Source organism: Propithecus coquereli, unplaced genomic scaffold (genome assembly GCF_000956105.1).
Source record: "Propithecus coquereli isolate 6110/MARCELLA unplaced genomic scaffold, Pcoq_1.0 Scaffold9, whole genome shotgun sequence".
NCBI lineage: Eukaryota > Metazoa > Chordata > Mammalia > Primates > Indriidae > Propithecus > Propithecus coquereli.
The window spans coordinates 9,864,013-9,887,939 of record NW_012155284.1 but is presented as its reverse complement, the minus strand read 5'-3'; the positions used below and the strand labels follow the sequence as shown (position 1 = coordinate 9,887,939).

At 38.6% G+C, this 23,927-nt stretch overlaps 1 protein-coding gene across 1 annotated transcript in view; it reads left to right on the top strand.

Annotated features, from left to right (window-relative positions):
- PTCD2 (pentatricopeptide repeat domain 2) overlaps positions 1–23,137 on the top strand; it is a 34,205-nt gene extending 11,068 nt beyond the window's left edge. Inside the window, exons 5-10 of the mRNA XM_012664590.1 lie at positions 3,010–3,088; positions 3,509–3,600; positions 5,783–5,896; positions 9,148–9,222; positions 16,465–16,578; positions 22,418–23,137. Coding sequence (XP_012520044.1) covers positions 3,010–3,088; positions 3,509–3,600; positions 5,783–5,896; positions 9,148–9,222; positions 16,465–16,578; positions 22,418–22,642 — 699 coding nt within the window. The 3' untranslated portion in view covers positions 22,643–23,137. The remainder of the gene's footprint in view (positions 1–3,009; positions 3,089–3,508; positions 3,601–5,782; positions 5,897–9,147; positions 9,223–16,464; positions 16,579–22,417) is intronic.
- The last annotated feature ends 790 nt before the right edge of the window (positions 23,138–23,927 follow it).

Here is a 23,927-nt window from a genome sequence, read left to right as displayed (position 1 = left end):
TTTTTAATCTATATATTTTTGTATTGTTTGACTGTTTTTTAATAAGCGTGTGTTAATTTTATATAATGTAATGTCAGTGTTCTTTTAATTAAAAGGAAACATTTGAGTGCAGATGTCTTTATTATAGAATGTCTTTTTTTCCTTTGGGTAGATGCCTAGTAGTGGGATTGCTGGATCAAATGGTATTTCTATTTTTAGCTCTCTGAGATAACTCCAAATTACTTCCCACAGAGGTTGTACTAATTTGCAGTCCCACCAGCAGTGTAAGAGTGTTCCAGTGTCTCCACATCCATGCCAGCATTTGTTGTTTTGGTACTTTTTTATAAAGGCCATTCCCATTGGAGTTAGGTGATACCTCACTGTGGTTTTGATTTTCATTTCCCTAATGAGTAGAGATGTTGAACACTTTTTTATATGTTTGCTGGCCATTATTCTGTCTTCTTTTGAAAAGTTTCTGTTCATGTCCTGTGCCCATTTATTGATGGGGTGGTTTGATTTTTTCTTGTTGATTTTCTTAAGTTCTATATAGATTCTTGTTATCAGCCCTTTATCAGATATGCAAATATTTTCTCCCATTCCGTAGGTTGTCTGTTTGCTCTAATGATAGTTTCCTTGGCTGTGCAGAAGCTTTTTAATTTGATCAAGTCCCATTTATTTATTCTTGTTGCTGCTGTGATTGCTTTGGGGGTTTTCTTCATAAATTCTTTGCCTATGCCGATGTCTATAAGAATTCTCCCAACATTTTCTTCTGGAATTCTTAAGGTTTCATGTCTTAGGTTTAAGTCTGTTATCCATCGTGAGTTGATTTTTGTGAGAGGTGAGAGGTGGGGATCCAGTTTCAATCATAGGAATGGAAAAACAAGCACCACATGTACTTGCCATCAAATCGGTACTAACTGATTGACACTAACATGCACACAGGGTAGTAATATTCACTGGGTGCAGGTCAGGTGGAAGGGAAGTGGTAGGGATGGGTAAACTCACAACTAATGGATGTAGAGCACACCGTATGGGGGAAGGGCACGCTTGTAGCCCAGGTTTGAGTGAGGCAAACACATCATGTATAACCAAAATGTTTGTACCTCCATAATATTCTGAAATTTGAAAAAATAAATTAAAAAAAAGAAAGCAAACTAGAAAAAAAAGAAAACAGAAGTTTCACTGTAATAAATCATAGCTGTATGATGATAAAGACACAAAAATAAAAAATAAAATGAAAGTAAAGTTTTTTTTAACCTACTTGTAGATGAAGAAGTTATGTATAAGTTAGTTTTCTGGAATAGAGTAAACTGAATTAGACATAAGGCCTAATTCTGCTTCTATGCAAACTTGTGTTCCCTACTTGCAGCCCTGTAGTGCTGCCAATATGGTAGCCACTAGCCACACATACTTACCAAGCCCTTGGACCACAGCTAGTTCAAATTTACAGGTGCTATAAGTGTAAAATATATGATGGATTTCAAATACTTCATATAAAAAAGAGAATGCAAAGTATCTTCATCATTTTTTATGTTGGCTACATGTTGAAATTACATTGTGGATATAGGAGTTTAAATAAATTTAATCTATTTCTTTTTACTTTTTTTTATGAGGCTATTCGAAAATTTAGGATCACATACGTATCTCACACTGGTGGTTTGAAATAGCTTTCCATTGGACAAGGCTGCTCTGGTGGCTTTCCATAACACTTAGAGGAAAAGTCAGACCCCTGACCATGACCTAGAGGGCCCTTTGTGCCATCTCTTCTCCTCCTACTCTCCCCTTACTCACTTCGCTCTGGGCCTGCTTGTTGTTCCTCAGCTATGCTGAGCCACGGCCTCTTGCTGGAATATGTTGCACCCTCATCCTTGAGGCTCCCTCCCTGACCTCATTGAGGTCTTCTCTGAAAAGCCCTCCCTGACCACCTTCCGTCTGCCTTCTCTGTCACTTTGTCCTGCTCCCTTGATCTTCATAGCCCTTATGGATACTTGAAATTATATATTTATTTTTTTCACTTGTACATTGTCTCCCACACCAGAATTTAAGCTCCTCTGGATTATAAACCCCATTAGAGGTTGGAGCAGGATGTATGTCTTATTTATCATTTCTTTATTCTCAGCACCTAGAACAGGGTCTGTGTGGTAGGTGCTCAAAAAAGAAAACAAAACTTGAGCAAGGCACATTTAACAATACTTTCGAATGTCATGTGCCACATTATCATGGCACTCGGATCTTTGAGAAGATGTTGGGGAGATGTTGATCAAGGATACAAAATTTCAGTTAGATAGGAGGAATACGTTCAAGAGATCTATTGTACAACATGGTGACTGTAGTTAATAACAATGTATTGTCTTCTTTAGAATTGCCAAGAGAGTAGATTTAAAGTGTTCTCACCACAAAAAAATATGTGAAGAAATGCATATGTTAATTATCTTGGCCTAGCCATTCCATGGTGTATACATATCTCAAAACAAGTACACGATAAATATATACAATTTCTATTTGTCAGTTAAAATAAATAAATACATACAAGTTGGAAAAAAAATGTTGAGAACCACTGTTTATGTGAATTATTTCATAAAGTGAGTAATCAATTCAGTATTATCTGTGTGCCAGAAGACCTCTTGCCTTAGTCCTCAAGTACATTTATAGCTGCCATTTCATGTTAATAGCTGACACCCAGGTTCAAGGACCACCCTTCCGGGGTTAATTGGTTCATTTCTTTTCTCCTAAGCATAGCAGAGCCATGTTTTGTAAAGACATACTTACAAAACCCGAGCTCTCTTGCTGTATGTACCTCTTGCTGCTTGTTCAGTGTGCCCATTCCTAAAGGTAACACAGCCAAGAGAGTGGGCAGCATTTTAACTTTTTCAAAAATAAATCCTTGGTATATCAAATTTATTAGAGAATTTAGAAGGCCAAATGAATAAAGTATGCAGAAAAATAAGATCTGGATAGGTAAGATAACAGTATAAATACCCCCTTAATAGTTTTAAATTTTAACCAACCTGTGTTATTTTTCTTCATTAGCGTTTACTAGGTTTCTTCTCAGACTCCACATCATTCAATATTTTGATGGATATGTTATTTATCAAGGGTAAATATGAAAGTAAGTACTGCAATTTATGTTTGCTGTAAAATTCTGTTGTCTTTGCTGTAGTAATTAGGGGGAAAAAATGGACTATGCAGAAATGATCTTTATATTCCTGATGAGTGGCTTCATTGTGGAGACCTCATTCTTGAAGTCTGAAAACATTGCATTGCATGTCATGCCTAACCATCCCAGATTTTACTTATGCTAAAATTATAGCAGGTGTTAAAATATTAGTTCCTCCCGAATGATCTGATGATTTTTTTTTAACATTTAGGTAATTGCTAAATGACTTTGAGAAGTAGCTTTTATTGTGCTGAAATACACTTTTTAGTAGATGGTGCTGAACAGATTAGGACTTCAGCAGCCAAAAGTAGAGGAACTCTGACCTTGCTAAAATGCATTTAATACTGCTGGTCCTCTCCTCATTTTTGACAGGTGCTTCAGAAGTATTCATAGAGATGAAAAACCAAGGTGTGAAGTTCACCAAAGATACCTATGTCCTTGCTTTTGCAATTTGCTACAAACTGGTAAGACTATTTCTCCTTAACTTTTAAAGCATTGTGAGTGGTGTTTGAGAGAGGATTTATTTATTTATTTTTCTCTCTACAAATAAAATTCAGTTCCTCTGAAGTCTGTTTTCCATCTGGTGCAAATATTTTAATTTAAAATGTATTCATTTTTAGAAAGCTCAAGTTAGCCTTATCAGACAGTTTTATTATGGGAAAAGTAATTTTATCATTTTTCACCCTTCTCTGGCGATCATGTGGATAGTGAGAACAAGAGGTGGTATGTTGGGTTTAAGCTGTGCTTTAGAGTCATCTTGCATGCTGCACTCTGCCAGATCCATCTTCCCTGTTGACCTTTTCTGTGGAAATCTTCCCATCCCTGAGTAGTAAACTCAAGGACTACTTTGTCCTCATCTGTAAAGATTTTGTAATCAACAAAGCTAGAAGTGGTGTTTATTTCCTCCAAATATCCCTCCATTGTGCTCTGTTTGTATCACCTACCTGGTGCTTCTAACACAGCCTGCTGTTGTACTTAGTAGATGCAGGATCCATTTTCCTCACTTTAGTATGAGCTCCTTCAGGCTTCTTTGTATCCCAGCACCTAACACAGTGCCTAGTACCCTATCCATTTTTAATAAATATATATGACTTTAAAACGAACTCTTTGAGACCATAACTTATAAGTCCTTATATCATTATTGCACCAGGATTGTTTCTTGCACAAATGAATGAATAATAACTGAAATAGTGAAACGACCAAGGTTCAATGTATTACTGTAGCCTGACTTTGGAAACTCCTTATACTGAAAACAAGGAACACCAAGCAAGGTAGAAGAAAATGGGCCATGAAAAACTTCCCTAAAGAACGTAGCAATACCAATTTTCCAAAATAAGAAGGGTAGCTGGGTTGCAGTGGAAAGAAAATCAACTGAAAATTGAGAAACTTGGAGTCTAGTCTCAACTTTAGTATTATTAATAACTGGCTTAGATAGCTCTGAACTGATCACCTATCTCATTTATAAAATGAGAGAGTTGGATTAGAGGTCAGAAAACTTTTTCTATAAAAGGCCAGATAGTAAATATTTTAGGCTTTTGGGGCCACATAAGGTCTCTGACACATATTCTTCTTTGTTTTTACAAGCCTTTAAAACTGTAAAAACCATTCTTAGCTGTATGCTAGATTTGGCCCCAGGGCCAGAGTTTGCTAACCACTGGATTAGATAATCCTTTCCTATCATACCATTCTATGATTCTGAGAAACAGAAGGCCAACAAAACACACAACACCAGAGCATCAGTTATTCAGCATTGTGATTCCCAGTTTTCTTGTCTATTTAAGGATGGCTCCCTGAGTGTACACGGAAGTGGAGAGAATTTAATTCTACAATTTAGGAAGAGCCAGAGGACTTTTCCTCCCCTGTGTTGTGCCTGAGAATAACTTGTTTCACTCAGTGGAGATGAGTTGAAAAATTGATCTGGTTAGCCAGCACCAATTCCAAGTCAGTTCTGGGAGCTGTTGTCTCTGATCAAATTCAGATTTGATTTTGAGAATTTGAGTTGTGACTCATGTCATGACAGGTAGACATAAGTGCACAGCTGATGCTGTTCTCATAAAGCTAATCCACCTACAACATGCACAGAGGAAGAGGATTTAGTTTTACCATTGCTGTCCTGCAGGTTTTTGTATCACTCACATTCTTGAATTTTTTTTTTAAGGTTTCTGTTTTCATGGGATTCTTTTATAATTTATGTTCAAATTAGTGTTCATGTTTTCAAATATTTGACTTATGTGGATATTTTCAGATTGGAAATCCGCCCAGGAAAAGTTTCCTAGTGTTGTTGGGCCTTACTCTCCCATTTAATATAGTAACAGGCTGACTCTTTATACTTTGAGTTATGGCGTCTGTGTCTAGAAACTAGACTGCTCAGATACAAAGACACATGTATGTTTGCTGGTGAAAACTTCCCCAAGTCAGAAAATTGACAAAGAGCTTTAAAAAGAAAGTTAATTTAGATTTGAGCTACTAACATATCAATAACTTGGTCTGTTTGCAAATGGTATCTACGTGGAGCTTAATCTTTTAAGTGGCTTGAGATATGCTCTGGGAAATTCTTTCAAAAGGAAATCTAATATTGAGACTGTTAGTCATTTTATTAAACTTAAAGGTTCATGACATTTATTGAGCAATTCTGTTTCCTCACAGAATAGCCCTGAATCTTTCAAAATCTGTAATACTTTAAGAGAAGAAGCCCTAATTAAAGGAGAAGTTCTCTCCAGAAGAGCATCCTGTTTCGCTGTGGCATTAGCTCTGAATCAGGTAAGGCTTTGGGGTGCACCTACACAAATTGGGAATAGGCAGGACCTCACTAATTTCATTAGTTCTTGCTTTTGTTTTCCCCCTCCCAACAGTATTATAATAAAAAGTTACCATAAAGAAACCAATGCCTTTGCTGCCATGGCAACCTATATCTGTACCTATACCTGCAAACAATGTTTTTGTTTACATTTGAGGACTAACATATATTTCTTTCTGGAAGGGATTGGCTGAGATCCTGTGGAGAATCAGGGAGGGAAGCTGCACGCTGAGAGAAATTTCTCAAATAATTAAAAGGAACATTTCAAATGATCAGTTTACTTTGTAATATTCTCAGAAAGCAGTTTAATTTAATGCTCTCCAAAGCTGAATTCACCTCAGATGAATGAGGACTCTGGGGTCAGCCCATTGTCAAAGTGGGGTTTATTGTGTATTTCGTTAGACCCAACTACTGTTATTCGGGTGAGGATTTCGTGATCATTTAGCCTCCCCACTCACTGCACAGATGGAGGCAGCAGAAGCCCAGAGAGAAGAGGGGACCTCCTTGAGGTCTCACCTCAGTGAAGGACAGAGTTATACCCGGAACCCTAGAACTCCCTGTTTCCTCAAAGATCCCCTCCTCTGAGATGCCCTATTCCAAGGCCTAAAAAATATGAAATACTTTACACATTTGCTATGTAGTAAAAGGAAAATTTATTACAGAAAAATATTTATAGTAACTAAACCAGATTGTTTACCCACCTGGTAAAATATAGTTGGAGAGCTCTTGTTTATCATTAATTAGAAATCAAAATATGAGGGTGATCCATTACCATTTACTGCTGGGAAAAGTCACTGAAGGACAAAGACTTAAGAGGATAGACACTTACCAGGCTTCCACTGGGCCATGATCATTTCTTTAACTTTCTAAGATCCCTGTCTAATCCAGGGAATTTGTTTTGTCCACTTACTCTGTCATCAGCTGAGTGAGATGAATTAAAGTCTCTTCTAAAGCATATGTTTCTATTTCTTTTTAAGCTCCTAGAGTTTTTCCTTTATTCCTTTGAAGTTGTACTATCTGGTGCATAGATATATTATCGTTATATCATCATCGTGAGTCTCTCGCGTTAGCATTGTAAAGTACCTTTCTTGGTCATGTTTAATGCTTTTGCTCTGGAGTCACCTTTATCTAATATTAATATCTCCACTCCTGTTTTTGTTTGTTTGTCCCTTTGTTTTGATCAAGTTCGTATTTGTCTGATATACAGCTTTTCCTATCCTTTATTTTTGCAATCTTTCTGAATTGTTTTATTTTAGGTGTATCTCATACAGTGTGTAAATTTCAGGTTTGCTTTATATGAATAATATGCTGCTAGTCTTTCTTTTAATATAACCCGTTTATATTAATATGACATATTTGATCTTAGGTCTCATTTTAATTGATGCTTTCTATTTTTATCACCTTTCAACTATCTTATGCCATGTGGTTATTTTCTATATTTTCTGTGGTTTGTATTTTTGCTCTAGTGGATACTTTAAAACCATAATGTTAATTTAATTTTCTTACTTCCCTAATTCGTTTGACAATACCTATTAATTCCCTAATACAAGTAATGGTAGAATTAGCATATTTCCTATTTCCCCTCTTATTTTCTTCCTCCTCCTCCACTACCCAGTTTTAGTTGATATGTTACTTTCATAATGTTCACTTTTCTTTTAAATATATTTGATTTGTCAGCCTTAAGTGATATTTTTTGACTCATAGGTAATGAAGATAAGCAAATGAGAGTACGTTCTGTCTCTTACCTTCTTTTTCCCTTCTCTTCCTACCTTGTATTAGTACTGTCATTTCTTCATTGTCCACGTGTATGACATTAACACTCTGTTCTGTAACCGTATTCCCCACATTTGTGTTAGTCCTATATACAAGATATAGTTAAATAGGCTTATTGTTTACTGCTAGTAGTTTTTCTGTTGTTTTCCAGTCTTCTCTTTGTTGGCTACAGTGTGTCTTCTAGTGAATTCTTTATAGAAATGATATCCCCTGAGTTCTCGATATTTAAAATTATTTTATTTGCCTGTTGTTTTTGTTCTTGAATCACAGGCCAGATTTAAATTTTTGAGGTGACACTTGTTTTCTTGAGGTTTTTTAGGCACTGCTCTTCTACCTTCTAGTATGGGATGTTGCTGTGGAGAAATCTGGGGCCTGCTAGATTTTTTTTCACCTCTGATTGATGTGATCTTGTTCATTTTTCTCGTTTCTGTCCTCTATGTCCACAGAAACATTTTTCTAATTGGGTTTCTTCATCTGCCAGTTATTTTCTTATTTTGTTTTACTGTATTTTTTTTCCTCCTTTTTAAAAATATTATCTTTATGGAGGTTGTGCAGTGGTTCTTTTTTGATTACTCACCATTGAAAGATGCAAGTTTCTCGTAGACCAGCCATTTGCACAAGACTCATGTGGGGTGAAGAGGACACCAGAGCCCTGTTCTAGACTAACAGGATTTTCCTCTGTATAACCCAGAGTGGTGTCTGTAAGTGTGCACAGGCTTCACTTCTTCCTCGTCGGTGGCAATAGGCAGTGAAGTAGTTTTCAGTGAACAGTCTCTGCTATTGCTGCAGGGACACCCCGCTTCCTGTGAATGTGGCTTATCTTCGGAAATCCTTGGTAGCCTCACCTCTGCCATCACAGGATCCAGGGAGGTTCTCCTCACTGGAGAACTACACTCTGGTCCTACACTCTGGTCCCCTCATTGTAAATAGGGATTTAGGTTTTGTCCTGCAGGTTGTGCCCTCGCCCTGGAGAAATGTGCCTTTGTGGGCTCTTTCTGAGACACACAGCAGTGTCCTCCTCTGACTGCTTTCTTCTGAGCCTGCCCAGGCTCCATCTGCAATGTTTCTGACAGTGCTTTCACCTCTGCTGTGGCGTGAGGATTGTGTGTTGTAATGACGTGTGTCAAAGATGGGGTTTGCACCTTTGCTTCTCATGCCTGTGTTTTTAAAGCTGATTCCAATGGGAGAAGGGAAAACGCCAACTTTATGCCTCTACCTTAAAAACCAGACTCAGGCAGGTTGTTAAAACATTCAATGATATGTCACTGGATGAAGCATTTTATGGAATGTTTATTTTTGATTACCCAAAAAACTCTTCTTTGTGGACTTCACAACCCTAGGGCCCCATGAATGGGAATATCCTGCCTTCTCTAAATGATCTGTATGATAGCAGAGTAATGTTCATATGATTTGGGGTATGACTTGTTTTTCTTCCTTCTAGAACCAGGTGGCAAAAGCTATGTCCATTTTTTCTCAAATCATGAATCCAGACAGCATAGCCTGCACTAATTTAAATGTAAGTGACTTCTTTATGGTTTAAGGTAAGCCTTGAAATGTAATAAAATGATGTCTAAATATATTGGCTGTGTACGATGACTCGATCCCTCAGGGTCTTCATTTCATTCAAATGAACAGTCATTTGTGGAGCTCCTCTCTGTGAAAATTACAGTATCACCCCTGTGAGAGAGGAGTCAACACAGCCATTGCTTCCAGGAGTTTATAAATGGGTGTGAAAGGCAGATATGCTCAGAGATAAAGACATGGCTAAATGCTGGAGTATGGGACATGGCTAAGAAGACTGTAGATGTGGAGAGAAGGAGGGAATGGAGACAGACTCTCTGGTCTCTTTACTGGGCCTTGAGAGAAACCTGCATGCTAACTCCATCCCATCCGTGGTACCTAACTCATGGCGTCATTGTGACTGATGAGCTAATATACCTGTGGTGCGTAAAATAGTGCCTGACACATGGTAAGCATTTGATAAATGTTAGCTATTTTCATTTTTATTACATTGCTGGTCTGCTGTGGCACATCCACCCCATTATCTGGGCCACTTGGGTCACTTGTTTGGGGTCTTGTTTGAGTCAGCAAGGGGCTGCACAGATACCACCAAGTTGTGCAAAACCTTAATCTCTGAAACTAAAAACAAAGAAAAAACAAAAAAATTTCTCACAGACTCACCAGCTTCACTCTAATAATAAAGTTCAAAGCATATCCTGTTATCACTCCCAGTGTTTGAGCAATGAGTCACCTAAACCCTCCCAGACCAATTAAAAAAAAAGACCAGTGTTTTGTCATTAAGACACTGTCGCCCCTACGCAGTGACCCCTGTTGAGCCCCTGCTTGCCTCCTGAGTCCATCTGTGTTGTGAGGAGTTGCAGAAGAAAAGCTCCTAACTTTCAAGAGCTTATAGTCTCCTGAAACAGTGAAGGGGTTGAGATGAGGAAAACATTTTCAAAAGAACAGAAATGTGTGAACTCCAGTAATGACACGAATTAGGATAACATCACAGTGGTGGAAGGTTCCAAGATGAGGGAACAATGGGAAAGACAGAGCTGGCGAGCCAGAGCAAACTGAGGAGACCTGGGGAGGAGGTGACTGTTGAGCAGGGTTCTGGGAGGACAGGGCTCTGGGGTTAGAGGACTGGAGAAGAAGGGCGTTCTTTGTTGGGAGATTGGTTTGGTGAGGCTTCTGTTTAAAAGAATATAAACTGGTAACTGTAACCACCTCCTACTAGCTCTGAGTCCTTAGGTAGGTTAGTTAGTTTGCATCTGTGGACCCCAATTTCCTTTGATATGAAACAATAATAGTAATAGTAGCTATCCTTTTTTGTGCAGAAATAATGCGTGTAGTTAGGACGGTACCTGGCACTTAGTCAATATTTAGTGACTGTTTACTAAAAAAAGTGGTATTTATTTGACATGAGTTAAGTTAAATAAAAAGGAATATTCATTTGTAACAAATCCTAGAACCCAATGAATAGGAATTAAACATAACTCCAAGCTTCTGAAAAGGAGTAGTAACACTTAAAGGTAACGATGACTTTCAGTTCTGCCCATAGTGGTTATCCTCAGATGTCACCCCCACATCAGTGCCCAGATGACCTTCTAGAGAAGGACTAAATAAGCCTTTATGGTCAACTTTGGAGAACAAGGTCAAACAAGAAGTCTGAGTTAAGAATACCTTATATTGGACCTCACATGTACTACATGAGGGAAAGATGAGCCTGAGGAACCAGAAATGTGGAGACTGATAACAGAGAACCTGAAAAAAAGAGGTGAGTTTGGAAGGGAAGAGATTAAGTACTAGAAAGATATCCACCAAGAGACTTTTCAGTTTGCAGAGGGCATGAGCCTGGAGAGGGGAACAGTGTCAGAGCTGTCAGTTTAGAACTCATCTGTATACACCTGGTAGTGGATCTGATAGGAGCTCATAAATGCCACAAAAAAGGGGAGTAAGAAGACTCAGAAATGCGTTTATGAGTCATGAATGGTTAGGCAGAGGAAGCATCAGAAAAGACAGACAAAAAATAGCAGCTGTCCAGCAATCCAAGAGGGCTAAGAGCCCTACCTGTCATAGCCGACTGCAGATGGCCCCTCTTCAGGCTGGGGACCAAAGAGGAAACTGCAGGTGCAAGCAAGGGACAGGGGAGCCATCAGCCCGAAAAGCTCACAGGCTAAAGCAGGTCTTGGAGGCCGAGGCTGGCAAAGAATCTAAAAGTTCAGGTCATTTGAGCCAGTGATAGCAGCACGACAAACAGACTAGGAAGTCTGGTCTTCTAGCAGGCACCATATGTCTTTGATCTTCTTTGCTTCCTACTTTATATGGACAGCTCTGGTCTCTCAGCGTATAACTCTTTGTGAGAGAGAGTGGCCTGCAGATGTGCTAATTTCATGTTGGGACTGGATAGAACTGCTGGGATTAGCAAGAGGCTCTTCCACTAAAGTTAAAACTATCAAAGTGGTTCATAGCATCAGGTAGGAAAGACAGGAGAGCATGGGGAGAGGTATTTTATGTGGATCATTGGTAGCTCTTCTAAGAGTTGAAGTGAGATTGGAGGGATCGATAAGGATTGGTGGTAAGAAATTGAAGAGCGTGAGATAGGCAGGGCTTTAATTTAATTTAGCTAAAGTGCCATGCCAGGTACTTTATATTCATTAGTTCATTTTATACAACCCTGTCAAAACAATATTTCTCTATATTATAGATGAAGGTTCAAGGGCAGGTAAATTACCTAAGTTCTCTCAGCTAATTGAATAGCAGAGTCAGGGTTTCAACACCAATTCTGTCTGCAAAAGGTTTCCCTACTCCTGCAGACCGACAGAGATGAGAAGGGTGTGCCTCTTGTATCCAGGACTGGGACTAGTGGCTCCTCCTGAGTAATGAACAGAACACAGAACTGGGTGTCAAAGACGTGATCCCCACTAGTGCATGTAATACACCTCTGTGGATTTAGGTTTCTCATCTCTCTCAATACTGGCCTGTCTTGCAGTTGTTACAAGAATCTGGTAGTGATTTTTTTTTTTTCAAATGAAAAAGTGCTTCAGTGAAGTTAAACGTGGGCCTGCTGAGCATGAAGCTGTCCCTTCCCAGGAGGAGGAGGAACATGGAGCATGATGGAAAGAGCATGGTGCTCATGTGCCAGGCAGCAGGAGCAGCTCCTTTCCTCTGAGGGCGGGAAAGGGATGGAACAGGCGTGTTTCAGGCAAGGGCTGCTGCATAAGGAACCTTCAACTGATCTTGACTGTGAATCATCCTTTCCATGAACTGTGTCACAGAATTATCCACTATCGAGAAACTTAAAGATTATTTTATTATTTGAAAATTCTCAGAAAATTCTTCCAAATGTTCAATGTGGATTTCTCAGCTTGTAATATAAGCCTGTTTCATCTTCCTCAGGGACAAGGAAAAAGATCGTGCCATTCTCAAGTTTAGCTATCGCTCAGATTCTAGGTCTCTGTTATTAGATCACATTTTTAAAAAATGACTTAATGGGCTTTAGCTTCTCCAAGTCTGAGTCATCTACTTGGAATCCTTAAAGGCAATTTGTTAATTATTAAGAAACAGAAACCTGACGGATAGGCTGAGTAGAAAGTGTTCAGTCAGTATTAGCAAAAATAAATGAAGCTTTTTTTCCTGATCTACTTTAAAAGTTAATGCCTTATGCTATAATCTTTTGCAGCTGCCAATTGAAATTTGAACTTACCTAATTTTCTCCCTCAGGTTTTTTTTTTTTTAAATCTAGGTTGCTGCTTCTGCTAATATGACCCAGAGGGCCTGCTTTCCTATTTTCCCAGCTAATACTTAATACATACTACATCAATTTAGCAGATCTCAGCAGAACACATGCATGTTGACACTGCCCTTTCAGTCTGAATTTAAACCCCTCAATCTCAAAAAACTCTTAGCCCCTTTTTAGTAATGATGCTCAAAATCAAAGGATTAACTTCCACTTCCAAATATGTCTGAAAGTAGCAGAGACCAACACATCCACTGATTCTGTTTGAATTCTAATCATTTCTCTAGAAATCTGGCAAGTCTTCAAATGGAGACCCATTTTGGAATTGAATTTACCTTGCAAGAGAATTGACAAGTGGTTTTGCTCCTTTTATCATTTGTTAACACAGGTGAATGTTTCAGTGCTCCGTTCTCCTGCCCACTAAGGTCACTCTAAAGCTCTAGCTTATGCTGGGAAGTCTCCTAGGCAGCACAGGTAGGAAGGGAGACAGACTCATTTCTCATAAATCCCTTTGTGGCAGCATTTTACCCATATGTGTAAGTCAAGAATTGCATTTGGTTGGAAGCAATATAGACTCCAAGAAAACAAGAGCCTATACAAATGAGAGGCTTTATTTTTTTTCCATGTGAAAAAATCAGAAGTGGTCAGTCCAGGTCTCATGTGGCATTCCATGGTGTCATCAGGAGCCTAGCCTCTGTCTGTGTTTCTACTCTACTATCCTAAGCACGTGACTTCCATCCTTTACATCTCTGGTCCAGCAAGAAGTAGGAAAAATGGAAGAGGACAAAAAAGTTGGTCCCTTTTAGAGATGCTTTCCCAAATGTCTCATCCAGCAACTTGTACTTTATGTGTTATTGGCCAGAATTTAATCCCATGACCACACCTAATTGCAAAGACTCCTGAGAAATACAATCTTTGAGGTCCATATGTGACAGCATCAATTAAAGTTAGGGAGTTCTGTTATCAAAGCAGAAGGGGAGAGTGGATATTGGTTAGAAAACTAGCAGCTTCTACTGCACTATGATATTCTACTTCAAATATAGCAAATTTAAAAAGAAAATAAAAGAAGCAAGAAATGGAAATTTCTGCATGCTCAGGGCTTCTGTTCCCTTTTTTGGCCAAAGGTATCCAGTAACTCCTCATCATTTCCTGAGGCCTCAGAAAATCAGAGGAGCAGGAAGTGTGTGTTCTTTAAATAGTTTTCTTAACAAAATTTCCCCTGTTCCTTGCTAATTCAATTTCCCTAATCTTTTGTTTGAAATCTATAAGATTAAAGCAATGTGCTGTGCCCTGCTTTAGTTTTCTTTAATTGCACCCTGAGACAAGCCCCTAGCTTTAAACTTTCTCTTTGCCTCTCATCAGTAGCTGCCTCATGTGTATTGCCCTTCATCAGTGTATTTTAAGGTAGTGAACCTTGTTCTTGAAATCCCTACTGAATCAGATAATTCCTGGAGGCAGGAAGAGAGGTCAGGAAAACTTATGAAGAAACATTGAAATGTTCCAGGAGCACATCATTTCTAGCATAGGGATCCAGGTGATTTATCTTTGTAAATTGCTAGGGGACCCACACTCCGCTTCTTGTTCATTATTATTGACGGTTGGGTGCCCAGCAGTGGAGACATAGCATTCAACAAGGTAGACTTGTCCTTGCCTTTGAGGGGACAGACCACTGCCAACCTGTGATTGGTTTTTATTTAACAAGGGTGTTAAGAACTGTGAAGAGTTGGAGATTTTTATCCCATCTGCAAGCTAATCAGTTAACTTGCCCCAGTTTCATGGGTGCTAGTGGAGTACACAAGACACTGAGAAATGAAGGGCAGTTTAGTATAGCAGTAGCAGTAGCCAGAGTGTTAGCATCTTTGCCATCAGTTTCCTGAGCCCTAGTTCTCTCAGGGTGACATGAAAAGCTCTAAATGCCTCTTGTACACACAGGAGGTTGCACTTTAAGAGAGGAACCCTGAGCTTAGGGAACCCAAATCTCTTATAATGGGCAGTAAGCATGTTTGCCTTTTGCTCTGGATGAGACTGTGTCTGCTGGTTATATAAATATCCTTGAAAAGATAATCTGGAATAAAGGCAGTCAGTGTTTCTGCTGTCAAAATATGCAGAAATTCAAGAGACCCGTGGAGTGTTGTCTTCCAAAAAGGATGTGCTTATGATTTTCCTGTGTTTTAGAACACTGAGTTTAGATCAGGTTCTTTATATTTAGTCTGCATGGGATAGTTTCATTCTGTTTTTTCAGGATCAAAGGTAACCCCTCATCCTGATGAACTATTCAACGAACATAAAATGTTTCAGAATAGACTGGTGAGAGAACATAGATGGTTCAATATAAAAAAGGAAAATCTTTTCCAAAAAAACTACCTTTTGTAAGGATCAAGAGCCTTAAAAATGCTTATGTGCTTTGGCTTAGCAATTTCACCTCTGGGAATCAAGTCTAAGATAGTACCAGTTTTTTAAAAAAATGTATATACACATTGATCAGTATAATAAAGTATAATACATATCCATGATGAATTGCTATGCATTTGTTAAAAATGAGCTTTTCTTTTTTTCTAATATTAATGCTATGAGGAAATAAATGTTCATTGTATAATTGACAAAAAACAGTATCAAATTTTGGGGAAAAACTAATATATTTGGAAGATAATACATCAAATTATAAATAGTGGTTAACATTGGTTGGTGAATTCTCAGTTATTCTCATTTTCATAATTCTCATTTTCTTTAAACCTTTTTCTACTTTTCACATTGTCCTAGTGAATATTGGTAATTAGGGGAAAAAATTGTTATTTTGTTCTTGCATTAATTGTACCTATCTGGTGGAAGGTAGGTGATGGTGTCGTTTTGAAAGCACAGTACAATACCATGTTTTGAAAGTTCCTTAATAGATACAGTGTAAATAAGAGTGCCTCGTTAAGACTTCAGCCAACTTCTGCTCCATGCCTGAAGTAACCTACCTGCCTGCAATTTCCTAACAACAACCACCTATTTGCCCCTAGCCAATCTTAAGAGATTGTTGGATTATCGTTATCTTCTGAATCTAGAGGATAAAGGAAGGGGAAACTAATGTATTTGTTTATTGAGTACCTCCTGTGTGCTGGTGTTTCATTTAATGTTCACAGTAACCCCAAATGGAAGATCTAAATGTATTTTCCCTGTTTTACAAATGAGGGCATTGAGAGTCAGATTAGGTGTCTTCCCAGAGTCACATTGCTGGTATTTGCCAGTGTCTGGATTTCAGCCCAAATATCCAAACACCAAAATCCATGCTCTCTCCAGTGTTACCCTTAAGCAAGTTTTGAAGTTGTGGTGTTTTGACTCACTATTGGAAAGCAAGTTTTGGGTGATGAGCATACATTCAAAGTACTTTTTTGAACTTGTACAAGCAAATAAATTAGGAAAGAGCGTCAAAGCAGGGTGGGTGCCTATAAATGCAGGCTTATCTAACCAGGTACATTTCTCAACATTGAGATACTGGCACAGTCTTATTTTTGCGTGTTTCTTTTTTATATACAGATTGTAATCCATATCCAGTCAAATATGTTGGAAACTCCGATGGAGATACTAACGAATGCTGCAGAAGGAAACGTATCAAGATTTGTGAAAAGAAATATGTTCTCAGAGGAAGTGGTGAGTGTACAAGTACTACAGAAATCATTTAAAAATGAAAGGACACTCTTTAAAATGCCCACTTAATTTCCTAACTCCATAGCTTACCTCCTTAAAGAGATTGTCAAATATGGCAGCCTCTCTTTTGTTCCTATTTTAAGACTTCATGGGCAAATGCAAAGATATTTTTCTTCCAATAGAATATATCCTCTGAAATTCTAGGAAATCTTTTTCCTTTTACATTATTTTCACCACATGGTATTCATGGGCCCTGGCTCTCTTTTTCTTCTGGATGACAATTTTACACCTTTTTCCTTTCCCCTCAAGCCTCGAATACCTTCCCTCCACTTCTCACTCTCAGTTGGTGACCTTGCTTCCTGTTTCACGGAGAAAATAGAAGTAGTCAGAAGAGAAGGTCTGCCACATTGACAGCCTCTGGTGCCTTGCCCTATATGCCCACAGTGACTGGGTGCACCTCTCAAGCCAGCCTCTCCAGTCACGCACAAGGTCCCATCCCCTCTGACCCACTCCAGGGTGTCAGTCCAGAGGTTGTTTCCCTCTTTAGAGCATCCTCAGTATCCCCTTTCCTGTGGATCATTCTCAGCAGCAAACAATAGGATACCCTATCTCTTTTATTGATTGATTGATTGATTGATTGATTGAAACAGAGTCTCACTCTGTTGCCCGGGCTAGAGTGCTGTGGCATCAGCCTAGCTCACAGCAACCTCAAACTCCTGGGCTCAAGTGATCCTTCTGCCTCAGCCTCCTGAGTAGCTGGGACTATAGGCATGCGCCACCATGCCTGGCTAATTTTTTCTATATATTTTTAGTTGTCCGGATAATTTCTTTCTATTTTTAGTAGAGACGGGGTCTCGCTCTTGCTCAGGCTGGTCTCGAACTCCTGAGCTCAAACAATCCGCCCGCCTTAGCCTCCCAGAGTGCTAGGATTACAGGCATGAGCCACCGTGCCCGGCCCCTATCTCTCTTCTTTAAAAAAACAAAACAAACAAACAAAAAAAAAACAACTTCCCTACAAATAAAAAGACATACCATGAGTTTAGATAGGAAGACTTCACCTCATAAAAAGTCAGTTCTTCCCAAGTTAATGTGATGATGTAATATGATCCCAATAAAAATACCACTTTGTTTTTTCTGTAGTTAAGGGTTAGTTGAAAGAACAAACAAACAAGAATAGCCAGGAAAACCCTGTGAAAGAAGAGCAGTAAGAGGTGCTAGGCCTAGCAGATAGTAGAGCATGTTAAAGCTTCTATAATTCAGACTAGCTTAGTGCATGAATAGGGCAGCTAATGGGACAGAAGAGAAGGTCCAGATAGAGACTCAATTTGCATATGCAAATATAGTTTAAGATAAAGGCCAATATCTCACATCAATTGGAATGGATAGACTTCTCTAAGAAGTGGTGCTAGGATAAGTAGATAGCCAATGGAAAAGATAAAATTTTATATGTTCTCATACTATGAACCAGGATAAATTCCAAATGCATGAGCTATTTAAATTAAAAAAAAAATTTAAAAACCATACAAGTAGTAGATATAAACATTAAACTGAATAAAGAAGATATAAACTGAATTCTTTTATATTGTGGGAGTGGAAAAACTTTTATCTCTCAGTCAAAATCCAAATCAATAAAAGAAAAGATTGATAAATTTGACTACATAAAAAATTTTAAAACCTTTTTTTTTTGGCATGGCAAAAACACCATAAACAAATTCCAAAGGTAAGTAACGAGTTGGAAGAAAATACTTTGAATTTTTAATCATACAGACAAAAGACTAAACCCTAATATTTAAAGAGCTCTTTTTGAAAGTCATGAGAACCAACAGCCCTAAAGAAAAATGGGTGAGATGTGGACAGAGTTCACTAAAGACAAATTGTGAATGGCCTTTAAACATTTGAAAAGATTCTCAGCCTTGCTCATATTAAGAAAAATGTAAAATAAAACTACCCTATGATATTTCTCATACCTCAGATTAGTAGAAATTTGAGTTTGACAGCATACTCGGTTGGTGAGGCTCTGAGGAAATGGGCCCTATCATCTTACGTTGCTGGAGGGAGTGCAGATTGGCACAGCCCCTGCAGAGAGGCACTTGGCAGTGTCTAGCAAAACTACAGGTGAATTGACCCTTTGACTCAGACTTCCCACTTCTTGGAATCTATTGTGAAGATACACTGGCACGGCGGGCGTGGTGGCTCATGCCTGTAATCCTGGCACTCTGGGAGGCCAAGGTGGGAGGATTGCTTGAGGTCAGGAGGTCAAAACCACCCTGAGCAACAGCGAGACCCTGTCTACTGAAAATACAAAAAGACCCTGTCTCTTTTAAAAATAGAAAAATTAGCTGAGCGTGGTGGCTTGCACCTGTAGTCCCAGCTAGTTGGGAGGCTGAGGTAGGAGGATCACTTGAGCCCAGGAGTTTGAGGTTGCTGTGAGCTAGGCTGATGCCACGGCACTCTAGCCTGGGCAACAGAGTGAGACTCTGTAAGTAAGTAAGTAAGTAAATCAATCAATCAATCAAACAAACAAACAAACAAACACTGGCAAAAATAAAGAAGTTATATGTATAAGTCTATTTGTTGCAGGCCAATTTGTAATAGCAAAAGACTGGGAAAACATTTCCATCAGCAGAAGACTAGTTGAAGAAATTAAGGTGTGTCCATACAAAGGACTGCTATGCATCTCAAAAGAAATGAGGAATAGCTACAACATTACACTGCTATGGACCACTATACGAGATATATATGGATCACTTAAATATGTTATTAAGTGAAAAAAGCAAGATGCAAATCAGTGTGTGGTATACTTTAAGAAAGGGGAAATACTCACACACACACATATATTTAGATTTTTGAAAAACATAACAAGTAGAAAAACTAAAACTTAAAACGGTTATGCTGCTTTCTTTTTCAGATTGTTCAGATAGTTTGAAATAATGTATATTTCAAAAATGCCAAAAGAATAGACTTTTAATGTCTCACCACAAATAAATGATAAGTTGGTAGGTGCTGGATATGTTAATAGCTTGATTGAATCTTTCTACATTGTGTACATGAATCAAAACATCACATTGTACTCTATAAATATACACAATTATTAATATTTGTCAATTAAAATAAATTTTAAAAATTTAATGTAAAATAATTTAAGAAAACAGTTATGAAGGTGAAGGATAGAAGCATGACTTCTCCAAATAGAGCTTGTTTGTATATTTGACTTAGGAACCATGGAAATGCATTGCAAAACTATAAAACAAAATTAATTAAAAATGAAGACAAAAAGCAATTCCTAAAAATTGAAAGCAAAATGAAACAAAGGAACCATGTATTATATTAATGGCTTAAATATACAAAGAGGACTTATTCTAGGATATTTGAAATATAGTAATTTGTACATCTCTAGTAGCATATAACTTAAGGTGAAAAAAAGAATTGTAAAGAAACTGTAAATTATTGACAGTGATCATATTGTTAATACTGGTATCATCATTTTGACTAACCAAGTGGCCTGTCGGTTGGTCCTCCCTTCCTCCCTTCCTCCCTCGTTTCTCCCTCCTTCCTCTTCCTTTTATAGTTTGGTCCAGGATGACTGCTGAGATGGCAGAATTGGCACTAGAGGGCAGTGGCTGCTTCCCCCTGCCACACTGTCGCCTTCCTAGCCCTGTCCCATTTCCTCATTTCCACCCAAAGGCTTCTTCCTGCTGATAAAAGGGAGCTTGTCAGGAAAATGACTAACTGGATATGATTAATGTAAGGCTTCTTTCTATTTGAGGTCTCAGCTCTGTGTTGGTTATTACCCACCCAGACCTTTTTTGGAGTAAGTTTACAAAAGCAGGGGAGCTGGAAGTATAAACAGATTTCAAAGCGCACAGTTGCTTGTGTGTGCATGCGCGATCATGTGAAATACTGATACAACTTTAATTTTCTCGACAGCGTTGGTGTTAATCTTTCCTTAGACCTGATCCATCTATGTGTTGTCACCCATTTATATGACTAAAGTGTCCAAACAAACCCCCCATGGAAAAATACTGATGTAAGACTCTTTTACTTAGAAAACTAACCCTCTAGTTCAGTGTATTCTCCCAGGTTAGTGTGAAACCACTTAGGGAACTGCTTAATGAGAAATGGATTGATTCATATAACTCCAGTAGCTTTTGAGCTAGTTCTAAATATGTGTCTGTGAGATTGTGTGTGGTGTCTTATGTTGTATGAGTCTGCATTTTACAAATGCTATGTTGAGTGTTTATACCAACAGTTATTAAAAATGTGTTGTGTGGAGATAAGACTATAAACTATCATAGGTGCTATTATACCACCAGAGGAGTATTGAAAATAATTGTTGATTTTCTGCAATTCTGCTACACTATCATAGGTGCTATTATACTACCAGAGGACTATTGAAAAGAATTGTCAATTTTCTGCAATAATGTTACTGAAACTGCTCAAATGTTAGCTGTTTCTTCATTGATTTCTTTTTTTCGACTAAATTAACAACAAATATGGTACAATCCTTTTCCGCTTAAATTGTAGAATGGTTCTAATGATGCCATTTAATATTTCTGTAGTTATATAACAGAACTGGTACAGTTTTTAGATCAGAGTTACTGCCAGCTTGCCATGCTTGCTTTGCTTCTTTTGGAAGCCATATGCTGCACATTAAATCATTTCACCTTGAACATGAGGACTTAACAGGCTTTTCTTTTTTAAGAACATTAAGAAATGCTTAAGCTGCTTGTCTGAAGGTTTGATTGGGAGCCCTTGTTTGAAAGGAAGATGTGCAGGTATCAAATATTAATAGTATTATATATTTAGAAGATGACCAAAGGGTTTCTTAGGAAGCTTGATCCCAATTAAGTTTCATCAAGAAATGTTAAGTTGTATCCTTAGTAAGGATTGAACTAAGTAAAATATTGATTTTGTTCAGAAAGTAGCTTCACATTCTAATTTCGAGCTTACCCATTTTTGTAGAATTAAATACCATTCAGATACTTGTGACTCTACTATGTATACCTCTGGTGTAGACCTCTCCTCCACAAGCCAGACTTGTATATCCAACAGCCTTCTCGGCACGACCACTTAGATGTTTCACAGCCATCTCAGTCCTGTCCAAAGCAGAACTCTTGATTTTCCCCTCTAAATCTGGTCCTCCCTGCCTTCCCCATCTCAATAAATGACACCACCCATCTTCCAGTTACTAAGGCTCAAATTGAGAAGATAACTTTGACTCCTCCCTTTCCTTCACCCTGTCAACAATAAATCCTGTTAGTTTAACCTCCAAAATTTACCTCATGTACATCTACTTCTCCATCTTTTCTGTACATTCCCCTATCTAAACCACCGTCCTTCCTCATCTGGGCTATGATGGGAGCCTCTGGAATAGTCTCCACATTTCTGTATCCTCCAATTCATTGTCCAGACAACATTTTAAACCTAAATCAGATTGTGTTCCGCTTGACCCTTGGATGGCTTTTTTAGAGTACATTTCAAAAAACTTACCATGGGGTTATATAGAAAGCCCTGTGTAATTTGGCCCTGCCTGCTTCAGCGCTAATCCTTACATTGAACAAAGTTGATTCCATTGGTATTTGACCTCCTTTCCATGCTGTGTGTCATTGTATAGTGTGTGTCATTTGAGCCCGCTTTTATAAGATACGAGGTGTGATTTTCAAGTGCTAGTTCTGAATTGCGTCTGTAGCTTGTGGAGTGTCTTATAGTCAGTGATGCCTCCATGTGCCTGAGTACTAGGTGTATACTATACATTTTTACCCGTCTGTCTCTTCTTAGAGTATGGAAGGAACAAGGAAGAACTCTTGCAGAGACATAACGATCTGCTTTTACTTCTTTCTAGCTGGCCAAAGTGAGGGAAAAAGTGAAGGATGTGCCTGCCCTTGTGACCAAATTTGATGAGATCTATGGGAAACTGCACATCAGTGGCCAGGTCTCCACTTACTCTTTGGATGCCCTGCTCTGCTACACCCCCAGGGACAAGAAATTCCACATGTTGCCGTTGAACAGGAAGACAATCAGCCAGCGGACCTTGCAGCCACTCAGCAAGTCCCTGTTGGCCGAGTAACCCTAGTTGTAATCCACCTGTGTATCTGAGGGGCCCACGTCTAGTGAGTTACTGGCTTCCCTAGGAAACCAGGCATCATACTTCAGTGGACACAATGCTAACAAATTCCCGAGTTCACTGAGTGGTGGCATGCTGATCTGAGAAGTTATGTTGTGCCACTGTGAGGGTCTAGATGAAGCATAGAAACCTCAGCTCCTTTAGAAAGAAGGCATCTTCTGTGTACAGTGCTGAGGACCCTTGAGGGAACATGGTCACTGTCTCCAGTCCAGCTTCTGGTACCCGAGTGGAACCCATAAGCACCATCAGGAATGAATTTTACTACACACTGGTCAACTCTGATTTTCAAGGGAGTAGTTACTCACAAATTATACCCTTAATGAATTCAGGAGGTTCAAAACCATATTCTACCGTGTTAGAAAATAGCCCAGGATTTTCTCACTGCCTTGCCTTCAGATTTTTCTTTCCTTTCTTTTTTTTAAGACAGGATCTCACTATGTCACCCAAGCTAGAGTGCCATGGCATCAGCATAGCTCCCTGCAACCTCAAGTTCCTAGGCTCAAGCAATCCTCCCACCTCAGCCTCCTGAGTAGCTGGGACTATAGATGCATGTCACCGTGCCCGGTTGATTTCTTTATTTTTTGTAAAGATGTAGTCTCGCTATGGTGTCCAGGTTAGTCTCAAACTCCTGGCTTTAAGTGATCCTCTACCTTGGCCTCCCAAAATGCTAAAATTATAGGTGTGAGCCACTACTTGCGGCCCACCATCATGTATTTCAGTGACCCAAAAGAAGATACTTGAGCCCTCAATTTTTCCATCTACAAAATAATAGTGCCTATGTATATTTGCATATAGATTTGAAATTTTTATTCAAGGTTCAGTAGGGTCAAATTTTCTGAAAAATAAGAAATAAAAAGGTTCCTGAGCAAACTTCTTGGGATTGTGCTTGTTTTTTCTCAGCAGCACAGACAAAATCAGAATTTAGCTTTCAGAGCTGATAAGTAAGCCAAATTTAAATGATTACTGCTTTGGTCATGCATAAACCCTGTACTTTTCAAAGTAAGTGCCAATAAAAACTATATAATATTAATTTTCTGTATGGGTCATAAATATTTGGTTCTGTAGTTTAACTTGTTAATGATCTTTTTTTCCTCTTGGATGCCTTATATTTTGTTGTAAAAATAAACATATCATGAGAGCAGGTCAAAACTTCTTCACACTTATGGTTTGAAATATAGCATCTGGTGACTTTTATCGTATCTGGTCACCAAAGTGCAGAAGATACACA